A 17,435-nucleotide genomic window follows, 5' to 3' on the forward strand; every position below is an offset into this window, starting at 1 on the left:
TAAGAAACATTTTACACACTATTTCTTGTATTTAAAAAAATATATATATATTTTTGTGGGTATGAGAAAATTACATGTAAATGTATTTAAAATTTCAGAAACCATGCCACTATCATATTATATTCAAATTCATACATGATCTCTTCCCCAAAATTATAATACATTTTTTATATACTATTTCACGTACAATGATATAATAAAAAAAATTCATCTGTGAATATATATAATTTTGGGAGCCATGCCGCAACTGCATTATATCAGAATTTGCATTATCATGGGGTGCATTATAGCGGGGTCATACTATATATATATATATATGGCAATATAAGAGTTTCTGCATTCATTGAAAATATATCTACCAGCTGCCAGTTCAGACAGCAACCAAAGACTGCTTGTGTCGCTGACTTAATATTACATTGTTTTAACAAGGACTTAGTGTAAGATGCATATGCATTTTTTATTATTATGAGATCCAAGCTGTTGACTGTCGATAGAGAAGTCATGTCGCTGGTAATGTTGAAACCCTCGATCATCAGTTTATATGACTTCAAGTTCATTCTCAACATGTAACTACTGATTTGTAATGTCACTGCATTAGGATCTATGCTTAGCTTGGTATCCATGGCGATAGTTCAGCGATCTGAACACAGCCAAGCCTTACCTGCATTTAGCTCCAAGAGATTACAGCAGCTTTGATAGGTCATAGCAATAGGACCCATGTTTCACTTGGTTTCCATCTCTATTTTTTGCACAATCTGAAGGTAGTCTATGGCTTTGCATCAAGACATGCCCTCCCCCATCACTCATTCTGGGGATTCAATTTCAAGTGTTTGATTGGTAAATTAAATTAGTAGCCCTCAGGTATTCTTCATAGTTTTGTACATATTAGTTCTTGTCTTTAGGGTTTAGAAGTTTTATTATTTAATACATAATAGTTCAACAAAAACTGCTACAGAAATATCTTTCTGATTAGCAGGCTGGTTATAAACTCATAACTTATGTATGACCAAGTACACTTGTGTATGTGAGAAGGAAGTAGTTAATTCACTCAGTTGTATTGGTATAATAAATTTATTGAATTCTCACCGATTGACTGTGCACAAATCTCCTTTCAGGTGGGCCAGATATATAGCAGAGAAAAATCCAGCCATTGGTTTCATTCTGCGAAAGGGAATTCAGGCCTACAGACACGGAGATGTGTAAGAAATAGATATAATTCAAGCCTACAATTTAGCAGTGGATTGTTGAATTTCAACCAAATTTGTCGTCTAGCTTTATATCAATGAGACATTGTTTGTTTTCATTTTCCAGCATTCCATGACGTCATGTACAGCATAGTTCATACAAGCTAGAAAAATCGTTTAATTTCCAGATTGCTTTGAAGGTTGCCTTGAAAACTCCATGAATTTCTGAAAAGGTTATTTTCCCCTTGAAAAGTCATTGATTTTGCTGAAAAAATAATTGAAGTTTTCTGTCAATCCATTGAATTTATCTGAGAAAATACAAAATGTTTAAACTTATTTAAATCTATTACTTTTTAAATGCAGAATATTTGTTATCTGAGTATTTTCCAAACATTTTCATTAAACAAATAAAATGGAATAAAATTAGGTAGATCAAAATACACCTAACACTGGTTGTTACCAGACTGATTAGCATCTCTTTGCTGGAGTTGTTAATTATGTGTTTTTCTGTTTCTTTTGTACATAGTTATGCAGAGATAAGCAAAGTAACATATGGAGAAGTACAGTTTTCATAAGAAAAAAAGTGCTTTTAAGCTTTTTGAAGTCAATGAAGTTTGTTTAGATGCAAGTGTCTGCTTAGTCAGTGGTTTGTTTAGATGCAGGTGTCTGTGTAGTCATTGGTTTGTTTTGATGTAAGTGTGCATAGTCAGTGGTTTGTTTTGATGTGTCAACATAGTTGGTGGTTTGCTTAGATGCAAGTATCTGCCTAGTCAGTGGTTTGTTTTGATGTAAGTTTGCATAGTCAGTGGTTTGTTTGATGTAAGTGTCCACGTTTGTTTTTTTGTGTCTCCATAGTCACTGGTTTGTTTTAAGTCTGCATAGTCAGTGGTTTGTTTGATGTAAGTGTCCACATTTGTTTTTTTGTCTCCGTAGTCACTAGTTTGTTTTAAGTCTGCATAGTCAGTGGTTTGTTTGATGTAAGTGTCCACATTTGTTTTTTTTGTGTCTCCATAGTCACTAGTTTGTTTTAAGTCTGCATAGTCAGTGGTTTGTTTGATGTAAGTGTCCACATTTGTTTTCTTTTGTGCCTCCATAGTCACTAGTTTGTTTTAAGTCTGCATAGTCAGTGGTTTGTTTGATGTGTCTGCATAATCATTTGTTTTGATGTGTCTGGTTAGTCAGTAATATTAATTATGTGTGTGTGTGTTTTGGATTTTTAATGTAGCTTTAACAATTTTTCAGTCATATCGCTACAATGTCTGCAGTGTGGCAGTTTTTAGTGATGTCTGTCACTGGGGCATCATGCCGCAGACATGTAGCATGATGTCCTACCCAGTGAAATTATCCTGACACCAGGCCAACCAGTCCTAACACTAACCTCATAATGCTGAGCATCTAGCGAGGCAGCTGTTAGTATCATTTTTAGAAGTCTTTGTTATGATTCGGCCAGGGTTCAAATCCTTGACCTCCTGTATCCAAGGTGGATGCTCTAATCACTAGATCACACGAGCAGTTGTAATAGTAATTGTGCAAATTGCTAAATGACAGGTTAAGTCTACATATCTTATTCAGGAGCCTGTGATTGATTAATTTAATATTTACATTTTTAGGCCAAGTAGTTGTCATTTTTAAGATTTATTGGCTATATCAGACCATGATTGATGGGTATAATCTACAGCTTGCCTTACTTACGATGTGCATCAATCAAAACCAGAGCACAGCAAAAGATGCTTTTATATGTGTTAAAATATATACAGATGACTTTGCAAACAAGACGGAAAATCAACCGATCTCTTGCAGACAACTGCCATCACACATAACACGGTGTTAGGTGCAAACCAACCAAGACTGAATTATATCCACATCAACTTTATGACAGTATCTCACAAATTAAAAATTATTATTTGAAAATACGTTCACTTGAGTGCAAGTTACAATCGTTTTGATAGTACGGGTTACAAAAGTATCCTTAAAGCAAGTTATTACTGTGTATGCCATTTAACCGTACACATTAATGCCCATTGCATTAATTATAACTACACATGCCATGCACAAAGAAGCCAGGGTGATGAATAAACACAACTGGTAGTGAGCACTAAACTGATTATTTAAACTTACTGACAAGACATCAAAGACAAATTTATTTTTTATTAAAAATGGAAGCTGACTTTGGATACTTTGAAGCTGGTTTATCTTTTTTTTTTTTAAAGGATATCAATACCAAAGTTATTTTATTGCAAAGCAATCTGACCTTGGAAGCCAACTTTAGATTCTTTTAAGTGTGCCAATTTATTTTAATGGTTTTTTTTTACAAAGATGGCTGAGATATGGAAGCTAACTTTGGTTCAGTTTCAATGGTATTCACCAGAATTTTGAAAATAAATAGAAACAATGGAACAGTTTTTAAAGTGACACATTAATTATTTTGCTTTGTGCTTGGATATTGATGACCCAGCATTACCCAGAAGATTTGGAGAAAATAAAATCATTTGATGAATTCTTGAAGGCCAGAAGAGAAGCAGATGATTTTGCTGACAATATGATCATTAACATGGATGAAATTCTATTGTACATTGATCTCATTCATGGATGGACTGACGATAAGATGGGGGTCAAAAGTGTGAGAATTAGCACCACTGGAGCAGATTTGAAAAAATCTGACTTTAGTCCTTGCAGTTTTTGCTCTTCAGGTGGTGTGTTGCCTCACATTATAAGAAAGCTATTTTTAAAAAAATATTCAGGTACCAAACAAATGGATCGTAAATGTACAGGAGAAGGGTTGTGTTGATGAGATGATGCTGCAGTGAATGAGGGTTTTAAAAAAAAAAAATTCAGTTGGAGTGCATTTTCTGACAGGTAATTTTCAAATGGTTTGAAAGCTATCCCACAATTTATGACTAGAAAAAATGATGTGTCCCAGAATATACAATGCATAAAAAAATTACTTTAAAAATTAATTTGTTGTGTCCAATCTCATTTGAAACATTTCACATTCTTGCAGAATTCTCAGTTTTATCTGTTTTGTTTCCTGAAAATATAATTTCTAATTTATCCCTTTTTATAAATTAAAAATAGTACAGTTATGCCATTTTGTTTCAAACTGTGAAAAAAATTGAATATACATTTAGATTGATGGTACTGTGTGTATTTGTTTCAGCCAACAGGCCATACTGTACTACATGATGGCAGCCGATGCAGGAGCAGAGATTGGTTCCTTTAACTTGGCATGGTTGTGTGAGGAAAATAGGGTCAGTAAAGATACTTATTTCTATAGAACTGAAACTTTTACCTTAAAGACAGTGTTAAAAATGCCTTTCATCTCGTTTTGTTTAGTTCTTCTGGTCATGGACCAAAAAAAACTTAAGAGATAGTTTTTTTGATCCATCATCAGTATCAGTCTGCAAAAGTTTGTTATCACTACTTGTCGTAAACTACTTAGAGAATTGCCATACAACTTTCTACATAAATTCATCCTTGGGACAGGAGTAGGAGTTGACCTAAAAAACCTAACATTTCATTTTGACCTTAGAACGTTAGAAAAGGTGCTAGTCGTACGTCTATGATGGCTGTCTTGAAAAATCTTGATGCTACTCCCCTTGAATGGAGGGTTATACTGACTTGGGGTTTCACCAAAAGACAAGGAAATCACATTTTGCTGTAAGTCTTACGAAAATTACCCTTAAAATACGGACTTATACTAGCAAAATCTATGGGGAAATGATCATTGCTGAAAAGTCCAGATAACTGGTTCATCTGTTTTATTTGGATCCGGGTTTCATCTTAGAATTAGTAAAATTAGTCAGGGAACCATACCAACTTTACAGCAGCACCCCATATGCTTTAAACTGCACCTACTTGTTCATGCAAAACATCTGCATGATCAAGCTGTTGATTATAGAATTTTAAAAAATGGCATCCAGAAAGCATTGCATGTTTAAGACGAAAGGGAAAATAAGCTTCTAGAAAAATGTTAATCAACACAGAAGAATAAAAAGAAGTATTCCGATTCTGTGAATAAATGCTGGAAAGGACACCATTACGTTTATTGGACATCATGTTCCAATTTGAGTATATCTTGTGGCAGGAGATATGATTGCTGTCATCATGTGAAATGGAAAAGAATTTCCAAGAATTATGTAAGGTTGGGAGATAGCAACAAGCCATTGAGCTGCATAGGGTTTGGAACTAGAGTTTGTGCAACTGTACTTGTAGTAAATAAAGTCTATGCTTACTTTACAAACTTTTCAGTTTAACATAATGTTTATAGCCAAAGCATCAAACTTTTATTTATGTTTTCCAGCTTTACAATAGCAGTTATTGATATTTTGTTACACCTTACTGAAAACTGGTCAACCTTACAGAAACAAAATCAACTGCCTTACTGAGACAGACTCATCAGGGTTAGCAGGTCTGGGTTACACTATTTGTCTCCCCACAAGGCATAGGATATTTTAGTCAAACTTTAGTCTGTTATATATTTTGACATGGCAGTGTGTCATGCATTTAGTCATACCCAGCCCTCAAGGTCAAAATATTAATGCAGTATAATGCAAGTCAGTTGTCTGTTTCCTTATCTAGACTGTAACTTTTTGGCCCCTACAGATATTTATATGAAACTTAATTCAGACCAACATCTTATCATACAAAACTTAAAACTGTTGCTCTGAAGTCAAGGTCATTAGTATGGGAAATGTCATGAGATGGTACTCTTGTTTTGTTTTTTTATTTATTATTAATACACAAAGTCAGTTTAAGAAGGATAAAACAAACCAGATACTGAAAATAACTATTCTAGCTTTCTTAAAATATTATACAAATCTGACTTGTACGATGTTTCAGTTGTTAGTTTTTTAATTTAGTTAATTTACTGTCCATGATAATCTAAAGGTTAATTTTTTTATTGTCAGGATGGCATAGTGAACTACATAGAAAAGGACTGCCAATGGAGACATTATAATCTCAGCACCCTTAGGGAGCCCCAGTTTGTGGACTCCTATGGTAATATGGACTTTTCTCTACATTCTGAGTTATTTTTAAGCTGACATGTGATAGAAAAAAGTCTTTATTACAAGTACATTTATCAATTGAGTATAGTAATCATACAATTATGACTTTTCTCAGGTTATGCCAAATGAAGGTCATTTTAGCTTTTACCAGTTGAAGGTAATTTTTTGCCAAATGAAGGTCAGGAAAACATAAAGAATGTTGAAAATAAAATATATAACATGATTGCTTCTTTTGAGTGAATAATGCATATATTTCATTCAGTGAGTAAAAATACTTTTATTTTTCACCCATGTAATTAAGGCAAGAGTGAAAATATTATAGAATTTGTTTTAACCATGAGATGTAATAGATCTTTTATTTACTCAGAACAAGCAAAGTGTCTTTTTATTTTATGCTACTTGCTAGCGAAAAATGTAAAACAAACTGAAGTAACAAATTTCTTGGGGTAACAACAGCTGTTTACTATTTATGTTCTGCTGTGTTTTGTATGCACAGAAAAATAATGGTAATTCTTAGGACAGGAACGAAAAAATTGTTTTGTGTCCCAAGACTTGCATACACATAAAAACTATACCATTTTTTGGTGTCCCAGCACTTAGAGACACAGAAATGTCAAGACAGAATTGCAAGATCGCCATACTTTACATGACCGTGACGAGCTCATTTTCAATTACCACGTCAATTACACTACTATTATTGTTTTTATGTCATTGTTTTTGCATGTGCATATTTCCAGATTTCTCCAACTGGAAATAAAAAAGGTAAATAAAGAATTCAAAATTCACAGGCTCCTTAGAGTTTGCTGGGATATCACCTGTATTATAATGAACAGTAGGTGTCCTTAGTGCATAACATTATGTACGTCTTTGTTTATTCCAAAAAATGTTAAGATACAGATTTTGCTTTATCAAATTTCATTGTTTCAGATCACCATTTAGCTATAAATCCATTGCAGTTTTGTTGGCTTCCTTTCATGTAGTTTTTCAAGCAAGCCTAAAAGGCAGTGTAGTCTATATGAAAGACACATGTTTAATGAATATTGACAAATATATTAGGCACATAACCAGCGTATATTCACATAACTGTCATGTATTCACATAACTGTCATGTATTCATTAAAGACTGACCATTATATAGGTTAAAATTCTGAATATAGGTCAACTAAATCATCACTGATTCATTTTAGTTTTTTGTTTTGATTCCACTTTTGATTTTAGCATTTTTTTTTGTTTTTGTGTCAGTACTTCCTTTTAATTTCAATGGTGCATTTGTCTTTGTTTTCTGACAGAAATCAAAGCCAGTTAATAGCTTAAACCCTGAACTGTCATTGGGTAAAGGGAGAATTTTGTCTAATAGCAAAATGTCTGTACCCTTTTGATGATACTTCTCATTCATGAAGTTTGTAATGACTTTATGTTCTTTCTCAGCTTACATCAAGATGGGAGATTATCACTGGTATGCATGTGAAGGTCACCAGGATGTGGACAAGGCGGCAGAGTACTATGCTCAAGCAGCCAAGAAAAATGACCCTCATGTGAGTCTTGAAATAAAGACCGTATATACTCATGTATAAGTTTAGTCCAATTGCAAACAACATAGAATTATATCTGCTGTCACATAATATGCCAGCAGATCAGGGTTTACATTGTTTGTTCTACTGATTAATCCTAGCTAGATATGTGGTATGGCTAGGCAGTTATTTACATGCTATAATGAATGTAAAGGTCATTGTCACACTATTAGGTAAACCTTTAGTTTTTGACTTTTTTCTTTGTCCACTTTGTAAAGTTTGAATAAAGAAAATATTTTTATGAAACTTTAGTCAGACATTCTGTAGTATCATTTATTTTCATAGGTATTTAATATTATGAATTAACCTTTACAAATGCCCAGAATAAATACAAAAGAACAAAACAATTCTGACAATAAACAGATGTGATTCCAATGGTTCAACACTACTACTAGCCGTTATGCTAATGGTACCATGTGTTAATACTAGCCATTAGGCTAATGGTACTGCATGTGTTAATACTAGCCATTATGCTAATGGTACCATATATTAATACTAGCCATTATGCTAATGGTACTGCATGTGTTAATACTAACCATTATGCTAATGGTACCATGTGTTAATACTAGCCATTAGGCTAATGGTACTGCATGTGTTAATACTAGCCATTATGCTAATGGTACCATATATTAATACTAGCCATTATACTAATGGTACTGCATGTGTTAATACTAACCATTATGCTAATGGTACCATGTGTTAATACTAGCCATTAGGCTAATTAATGGTACTGCATGTGTTAATACTAGCCATTATGCTAATGGTACCATGTGTTAATACTAGCCATTATACTAATGGTACTGCATGTGTTAATACTAATCATTATGCTAATGGTACCATGTGTTAATATTAGTCATTATGCTGATGGTACCACATGTTAGTACTAACCAATATGCTGATGGTGCCATGTGTTAATACTAGACATTATGCTAATGGTACCACGTGTTAATACTAATCATTATGCTAATGGTACTTCATGTGTTAATACTAGCCATTATGCTAATGGTACCATGTGTTAGTACTAACCAATATGCTAATGGTACCATGTGTTAATACTAGTCATTAAGCTAATGATACCATGTGTTAATAGTAGTCATTATGCTAATGATACCATGTGTTAATACTAGTCATTAAGCTAATGATACCATGTGTTAATACTAGTCATTATGCTAATTATACCATGTGTTAATACTAGTCATTATGCTAATGATACCATGTGTTAATTCTAGCCATTATGCTAATGGTACTGCATGTGTTAATACTGGCCATTATGCTAATGGTACCATGTGTTAATACTGTCCATTATGCTAATGGTACTGCATGTGTTAATACTAACCATTATGCTAATGGTACCTCATGTGTTAATACTTGCCATTATGCTAATGGTACTGCATGTGTTAATACTAACCATTATGCTAATGGTACCTCATGTGTTAATACTTGCCATTATGCTAATAGTAATTTGTGCAATAATAATAATAATAATAATTTTAATAATAATAATATAAATGATTTTATTTAAAGAAGAAGCTCATTTGGTAAATTAATACTAGCCATTTTCCTAATGGTACCATGTGCATTAATACCAGCCATTATACAAACGTTACCTTATGCATTAATAGTAGCCATTATGCTAATGGTACATTATGCATTAATACTAGCCATTATGCTGATTGTACCTCATGCATTATGCTAATGATACCTCATGCATATACATCTATATGCTGATGGTACTTCATGTATTAATACTAGCCATTATGATAATGGTACTTAATGCATTAAAATATTAGCTATTATGCCAATGGAATCTCATACATTAATATTAGCTATTATGCAATGGTACCTCATGCATTATTACTAGCCATTATTATGCTAATGGTACCTCATGCATTAATAATAGCCATTATTCTTTCAGGCAATATATAATCTTGGATTTATGCTGGAGGAAGGGGTCAGGATTAAGAGATCTATATGGAAATCAATTAGGGTACCAGAAAAAGCATTGTTCAATAATGTAACATTGCTTGAACACCTATACACAAGGTGAGTAAACTGCAGAAATATAGAAAGGTATATAAAAAAGATACTCTTGCAGTCAGTAAAATCATTCTCTTAGGAAATTAAAAAAATTAACCTGAAAAAATTTGAATAAATAGGTTAAAATGTTTTTTAATTATCTCAGATCCTGAATTTCTTTCATATCTCCACGTGTATGATGTTTCCATTTATTGGTAGCCCAAATAACAATTGGCTACTAATTTTCCAGATGGCTACACAAATTTATGAAATTAATTTCCTACTTTTGTATTTGCTTTTTCCTCGTTTGCACATTTTATAATAAGAAATGTGGCTATCTACATTATTTCTGATTATTGTGAAATTCTGTTTGCAACTGGAAATTTTATTTTGGGAACCAAGATGAGTGGTTATCAGACCTTCCAGCAGAGAGTCAACATCACAAGATATTTAGCTTAAATTAATGATTTAGTTTTTGATTTTATTCCATATGTAACAAATGACAAACCACTGTTTTCCTTTCAAGGCAGTATTGTGTGTATCAGAAATTAAGATCTTTACAATTTATTTAGCTTGTGTCTCTTATTCCAGAAATAGTCACAAAAAGCATTCATTCCCATTTGTACTACTCCCCAATTTAAAACAATGTAAATTTGAAATGGTGTAAAGTTTTTGTATATCTGTGTTTTAGATGTAAAGAATCACCAAAAACAGAAGCATATTTGCCCTGCAGTATTGCCCTGTATCGAATACAGCTCCTGGAAATTTGGACTCGCTATCAGATTTGGATCAAGGTGAGACTCTTATAATCCGGTCTCAGTAATACGGTTTCATTTACATTAGTTATAGACTAATCTAAATAGATACAAATGCTTGTAATTAGAAAGGAAACAATGGATAGCCCTTATTTTGAATGGGTTGGTCAGATTTTGATTTCCTATTTATAAATGGGTCCCATTGAAAGAATCATTAGAATTAGTGCTGGAATGAATATTCATATATTCAACAACAACAAAATTGGGTGTAAATATTTTAATTGGAAATTGTTATTCCAATATCTGTTGTATTCTGAGAAGCTTGTGACTCAGTTGGAGCCATGAAATAACCATGCATAGCTGTGTAAGATTACTCTCAGATGTGTTCCTCATACAGTGACATACCATTTTATGTTTCCTTATAAGTCGGGTCAAACTGCATACAACAAAGATCCAGATCTGCCATAGCATTAAAAATATGCCTGCATATCAGGGTCTGTTTTGTTTGTTTTACTGATTGCTCCTAACAAATTGCACAGACCCAGATCTGCCAGCACATTATGTGATGGCAGTTCTGGATCTGTGCAGTTTGCAGTTGGACTCGACTTATAAGTGATTATATACAGTACAGCTAATCCAGCAAATCAACTGAAGCAAAAATACCATGCAAGTTTGTCAAATAGGTAAGATGACACAGCCACATAATAGAGTAAGCACAGAGATCACAAGTTGTTTACTTCATTTTGTAAAGAATACCCCTGTATAGTTTTATTATTTTTTCCATAATATTATAACTTGCACACGGTTGGGTCCAGAAATATATACTGCAGCATGGGCAAGGGCATGAGTTACCAAGGGACCCCTGAACAATTAAAAAAGGGGTGGATAACAGTAGCAAGAAGCAATGTGGGGACAGGTCAATTACTCATTTTTCAATCGTATGGGCAATAATTATTCATAAATAGCTTTTTCTAATGAAGCCTGCTTTTCTATATAAATTGTTGGTTTTTTTTAAGAAAGCTAGTGATCATTAAAAACATTAATTCAAGAGGTTTCAATACACATCACATTTGTACCTGCAAAAACATTGTGTATTACGTCACTGCTTTTTGTATGTGAACGTGATTACAATCTAGTATTATGTTTGATTCAGAATAAAACAAGGTTCTTGTTTTAAAAATTAACATTTATTTTAAGGAAAACCAAATCTAAAACTTGATTTTTATATTGTTCTGTTTGAAAATACTGACACTGATTTCATTGCAAGTAACAGTGAAATTTCTGCCCATCCTTGTCCAAACCTTTGAGTGCCAAATTGGAAATTTTAAGTTCACTACAAACTTTGAAATTTACTTCTCTACTAAGAATCCTATCTGTGTAGCCAAGATTTTCATGCACTGAGTACGCCTTTTGTTGGATTCCCTTGCTATCCTTGATCCCATTTATGAAGGAGTAGGATAAACTGTTGATTAATGTTAGATACTTTATGTATGTTATTTAAAAAGGTGTTCGATTCCTCTATTAAATATGTTGACTTCACACATAAATATGACTGCTAGCACTTACACAGGTAGGATTACCTTTTAACTTTTTTTAAAATTCTAACCCCTTTACCTGATTCAATACAAAAGTCTAATGAATGTGATAATACAAAACAGGTTTCTTGACATTGATTGTAACAATGTAACACACACTTCAGCAAGCTGGGTATCAAGACACAGTATGCCCTTAATTATATTCTCACAGAAACACTCGCAGGCACATTTGACACTTTTCACAGTTGAATAACAGTGGGCATGTCACATTTATGATGATTACACTGATTTTCAAGATCAAACTGAAACATGAATTTCACTTCACAATACTTATTTAATTTTTATTTATTTCTTAAAGTGTTGTCACAAGTTGACATTAGTAACATTTCAGTTGATGAATATTACATGATGTATTTGGTGTTGAGTTTTTGAATAGACTATTTAACAGAGTATAAAAGTTGCAAATTTAATGATGTTGATACAAAGTTGTAAACACTAATTACTTTTTTCAATATAAACCAAGCGATATATCAAGGTTGAATTGACCCATATTTATGTGATTTTATTCACATTCTGCAAATACTGGTCTTGGGGTAGGGAATTTTTTAAAATAAGAAAACAGGCGATCTACACATGCCCTTGCATTATAAATAGTTTCACTAAAATGAGGAAGCAGTGTAGCATGAATGCTTTAATAATTTTAAGTGTTATTCAGACATTTATGACTTTTAATTAAATTAATATGAATACAATAATAAAATATTAAGACAATGGTTTAAAACACTTTTGTATTTAGTTGATTACCAGCCATCATACAGTAATTATAACTTACAATAATACACTGCATAACCATATTTTCAAAATAGTTGCCCATGCATTTGCTAGTCAGAATACTTCATGGTGATAAAAACATCTGAGTCAAGTAAATGAGTACATATTAAAATGGAGATAAATTTGGTAAATGGGGCCAGGTTTATACAGGCAGTATATATTTCACTAATACAGTAGTTCTGAGAATAATCCTTAAATGGTTCTGCCATGCATTCTCCATTTTCATTGGCTGTTAATAGTTATACAACTTGCTCTAATTACAGTTGATTATAAACTTGAGTAGCTCCCTAAGTCTTTAATATTTGTAATTTTGTATCTTATACCTTGTTCTTTTTCAGGTGTCCAGTTTCATAGGTGTTACCATGGTTACAGTACTCAGTGTGTATTCATTTTACAGACACCATTATTCCAATAGCTTTCAACTTGACAACAGTACAATTTAGTGCTTCATTTTGGTTCATGATACTGATGATAATGGTGCTATGTGATGCATGGAATATATAAATACTGATATGTGTCAGATCAGTCCGTTTTGGGAGTTTCTCAAGACATACACTAGTAGCTAAATATAAGTTCTCAATTTTGAGCATGCTGCAGACTTCCCAACAAACTTTGAAACATTCATTATCAGAAAATTCAAGACCATTTATTGTCCCGTCCCTATGCTATGTTTGGAAAAGCTTCAGGTATATTGTGATACACTCCATCTGTACACATGACCCTGTTATCACATCACCTGTGTAAATGCTGATTGGAAACTTTGGAAACATTCTAGTTATGTTGCCTTGTGACCATCTGCAAGAGGGGTGTAGGCAATGGATCCTACCAATGACTCCTTGGAAGGAAGTCAGTAGATAAATGTACAAAATGTCAGTTACATCAACTGTATTTATATATTCTGACCATGCTTCCTAAATGTAGTAATTGTAGAAAGATGCATCATGTATTGCATAGATTGTGAATCATGACCCCTGAGTCACTTCTGGGGTTGGGAATTTGGGGTGTTGGTGCTGGTGTGTAAATAAACATAATTTTATTACACACATGGGTACATTTAACTTAGGGGATATCCATAAAGTTCATACACTGAAAAATCAGCCGATTTCGCCCACCCTTGATATGCACAGTGTACATGTTCATAAAATTAAAAAAACTATATGTTCATGTTGTGCATCATCCCACCCTCCAATAATAGCTAAGACAATACAATTTTGAAAGATGAAATGTAATACAGTCATTAAAAATTAGCAGTTTTGAGTTTTAATTCCATGTAACAAAACTTGGCCAGATTGATAACAATAACGGAACTTGAGTAGCTTATTTATATTGACTACCTGATACGTACTTATTAACCTTATTACTTATTGTCCCCTTGCCCTCTCCACATACTCAGGTGTATGCTGTTATCTACCACCTCCATGTGTACATAATTTATGGACATCCCCTTACCGTGTACATTATGTGTAGCAAACATATCTTTAATATGTAACAGTTCACCCATCTTCACTAGCCAAGGGTAGTTATTCCACATTGTTCCACATCAACCCTTGGCATATTTAGCTTGCTGAAACTGTATCTGTTGATTTGCAGTTTGAATTGCTGCAGCTCAAAGAATCTGATCCAATCAGATCCCTTGTTACATTTAAACGGGGAGATTTTAATTATAGCAGCCTTGATACAAAATGACATAAGGCACATGCAAGTTTTCCAATCTAAACATTTTAAGCAACTTTGAATTCCATGCTGGTGCCTGTGGACATAATGGAAGTCACCCTTTAGAATACATAACAGGTCACATAATGTACTGTCTCATTGGTTAATTGATTTCAGTTGCTATAGACAGGGACTCATGGTTAATTGATTTCAGTTGCTATAGCCTGGGACTCATTGGTTAATTGATTTCAGTTGCTATAGACAGGGACTCATGGTTAATTGATTTCAGTTGCTATAGACAGGGACTCATGGTTAATTGATTTCAGTTGCTATAGACAGGGACTCATGGTTAATTGATTTCAGTTGCTATAGACAGGGACTCCTCATCCAGAAGAATGCACTTGTTCAAAAAACATTTTTTCAGTTAGCTAAATAAAATATGCCAAGGGTTAATGTGGAACGAAGTAGATTAATGACCCTTAGCTTGCAAATATATACTTGCATTTTGGGTAATTTCAAAACACATTGTAATCTGATTCATGTCCATTTTGAATAGTTTACATACTTGCATTTTTTTTTTTGTTATTTATTTGTAAGCTTTACCACATATTTCCTGTCATACATGTGTTATGATGCAGTAAAAGTTTGAAATCATTGCCTTTGTATTGGTTATGGTTTTAGAAACATGTAGTATGAAGGAAGTAATTCAGTACATTTAGCAGTTTATGGTATAGGATCTTGTTTGTCAGTATGCTATCAAATTGTGCAATATATGTGTAGTTTTATTTGTTCCTATTTATGATAATAATGTTTGACATGTCTCTTGAGTTTAGGTGTACATGTACAAAGTATAGTATATATGTACAAAGTATAGTATACATGTACAAAGTTTACATGTACAAAGTATAGTATTCACTTTTAAAGACAATTTATGCATCCTGACAGCTGTTGACACTGAAGACATTATTTACATTTTGACAGCCATAACAATGTTTTCTCATGCAATGAAGAGTGCAGGGGTAATTTAGGGTAAAATAGCCTACAGTTAGAATGAATTTGGTGATTACACACACAGAATGTGTTTAGGAGAGATATTAACAGCAAAATAGAACTTTATTTGGATATATTTTGCGCAAAATAGGATTTTTTGAAATATATTTTGCACATCCACTAATTTTATTTTGTCAATTTGAATAAATGTTGGAATGAGATTACTCTATTTTTACCCAGAAAGAGCTCAGCCGAGATCAAAGTCAGATAACTATATCCATTATCTCTGCTGGGAGGTGATGTGGATAGTTTTATTTTTTTAAATCAAGGACAACTAAACTAATTTGAAATCCATTTATAAATTATATTTTTTTTCACTGGATTATTAAATGATCTTTTCTTTTGGCATATTCGTGCTTCCTGCCACATGATGTATACCGGTACTGTTCTTTTTAAACTGTTTATTACTGGATTTTTCTTACGCTTGTACCGTACATAATAGGTAAATAATTTATTTTTATTACCTGATTTTCATAACAGATGGCACAATGTAATGTGATGTTTATATTTCTTCACATCACTTGGTCATGACATCACTGGATGTTTTGATGTGATGTCATAACATTAGGTTCTCTTCAGTGTGCATTTGAAATAGCATTTGTACAATTCTGAAGCAAATAAATTGCCATCTTTTTTAAAAAGTCATGTAATGAAACAGTTTTAGACCTTTGTTTCGATTAATATGAAGTTTTATGAACAAGTACATTTATGATACTGACCTCGAGTGATATTGAACAACAAACGGTTTACTGGTTCATAAAATGTTGTATTCAGCTCAACAATGGTCTGTATTTGAATAATTTATTCCGATTATTCATATTCTAACATTTTTAGGTTTATGTTTTGAGACTTTATCTTTGCCCTTTTATGCTGGATCAGGACTTTAACATTAATTTATGCCATTGAATAAAATGCAAGATGAATAATATTTATTTCCCTTTTTCTTTTTTTCCTTCTGTTTTCATAATAATGACAAAGTATTTAATAACTTAGAATGTGATGAAAGTTATAACCTATATTAATTATTTACATTTTCTAAATTTTATTTTCTGTTGTTTTACTTCTTTCTTCCTTGAGCAAAGAATTCTTGATAGCGATGTATCTCCGATTTTAATGTTGAAAAATCTCATCTTAATTCCTGCTGTACTTAATATCAGGGAAATGTTTACATTACGTTGAATAAATAAATATTTCTGGATTTTCATATTTTTGTTGTATGTTTGATTTGCTTTGGTGTTTTATTGCACAGAGCCCATCTGGTATGTCTTACATGCCCAGGCCTGCAGGAGGTGTTATGTATTTGGGTCCTACACTTATTCTTTTGTTGGCTTGAAATTATTCTGTATTTGTAATGTTTCCTACCTTTAAATTTGTGTACATCATTAATCTATAAATTAGTGTCACACAATGAAGCCATTAGGTTTTACTTATAAATTACCTATAGTCAACATGATATACTGCATTAACTGGGTAATTTTGACAATATTTGTTGTGGCCTAGTGGTTAGCACATCAGCCTCAGATGCGGTAGGTTGCAGGTTCAAACCCTGGTCGAGTCATACCAAAGACTTATAAAAAATGGTACTAACAGCTCTTTCGCTTGGCGTTCAGCATAAGAGGTTAAGTGTTAGGACTTGTCGGCCCGGTGTCAGGATAATGTGACTGGGTGGGACATCATGCTACATGTCTGCGGCATGATGCCCCAGAGCTAGACATCACGTAATGACTGAATTTTTTTAAAGCTACGTCAAAAATCCAAATCACGCACCAGTATTTTTTATTGTCACCGATGCCCTCACCCAGCATCTGACGGTAAGTGATACATAAAGCAAAGC

At 33.0% G+C, this 17,435-nt stretch overlaps 1 protein-coding gene across 2 annotated transcripts in view; it reads left to right on the plus strand.

Moving 5' to 3' along the window:
- Window positions 1-16,799, plus strand: part of LOC149793699 (protein sel-1 homolog 3-like) — a 111,586-nt gene extending 94,787 nt beyond the window's left edge. For both annotated transcript variants that reach the window (XM_089967694.1, XM_089967695.1), the window contains 7 exons: window positions 1,116-1,199; window positions 4,342-4,432; window positions 6,092-6,182; window positions 7,619-7,725; window positions 9,677-9,804; window positions 10,469-10,571; window positions 13,237-16,799. In XM_089967694.1, the coding sequence (XP_089823820.1) occupies window positions 1,116-1,199; window positions 4,342-4,432; window positions 6,092-6,182; window positions 7,619-7,725; window positions 9,677-9,804; window positions 10,469-10,571; window positions 13,237-13,341 (709 nt within the window). In that variant the 3' untranslated portion in view covers window positions 13,342-16,799. The remainder of the gene's footprint in view (window positions 1-1,115; window positions 1,200-4,341; window positions 4,433-6,091; window positions 6,183-7,618; window positions 7,726-9,676; window positions 9,805-10,468; window positions 10,572-13,236) is intronic.
- Window positions 16,800-17,435: the final 636 nt, after the last annotated feature.

This window comes from Sinohyriopsis cumingii, chromosome 8 (genome assembly GCF_028554795.1).
Source record: "Sinohyriopsis cumingii isolate HCF-2022 chromosome 8, ASM2855479v2, whole genome shotgun sequence".
In the NCBI taxonomy this organism is placed as follows: Eukaryota; Metazoa; Mollusca; class Bivalvia; order Unionida; family Unionidae; genus Sinohyriopsis; species Sinohyriopsis cumingii.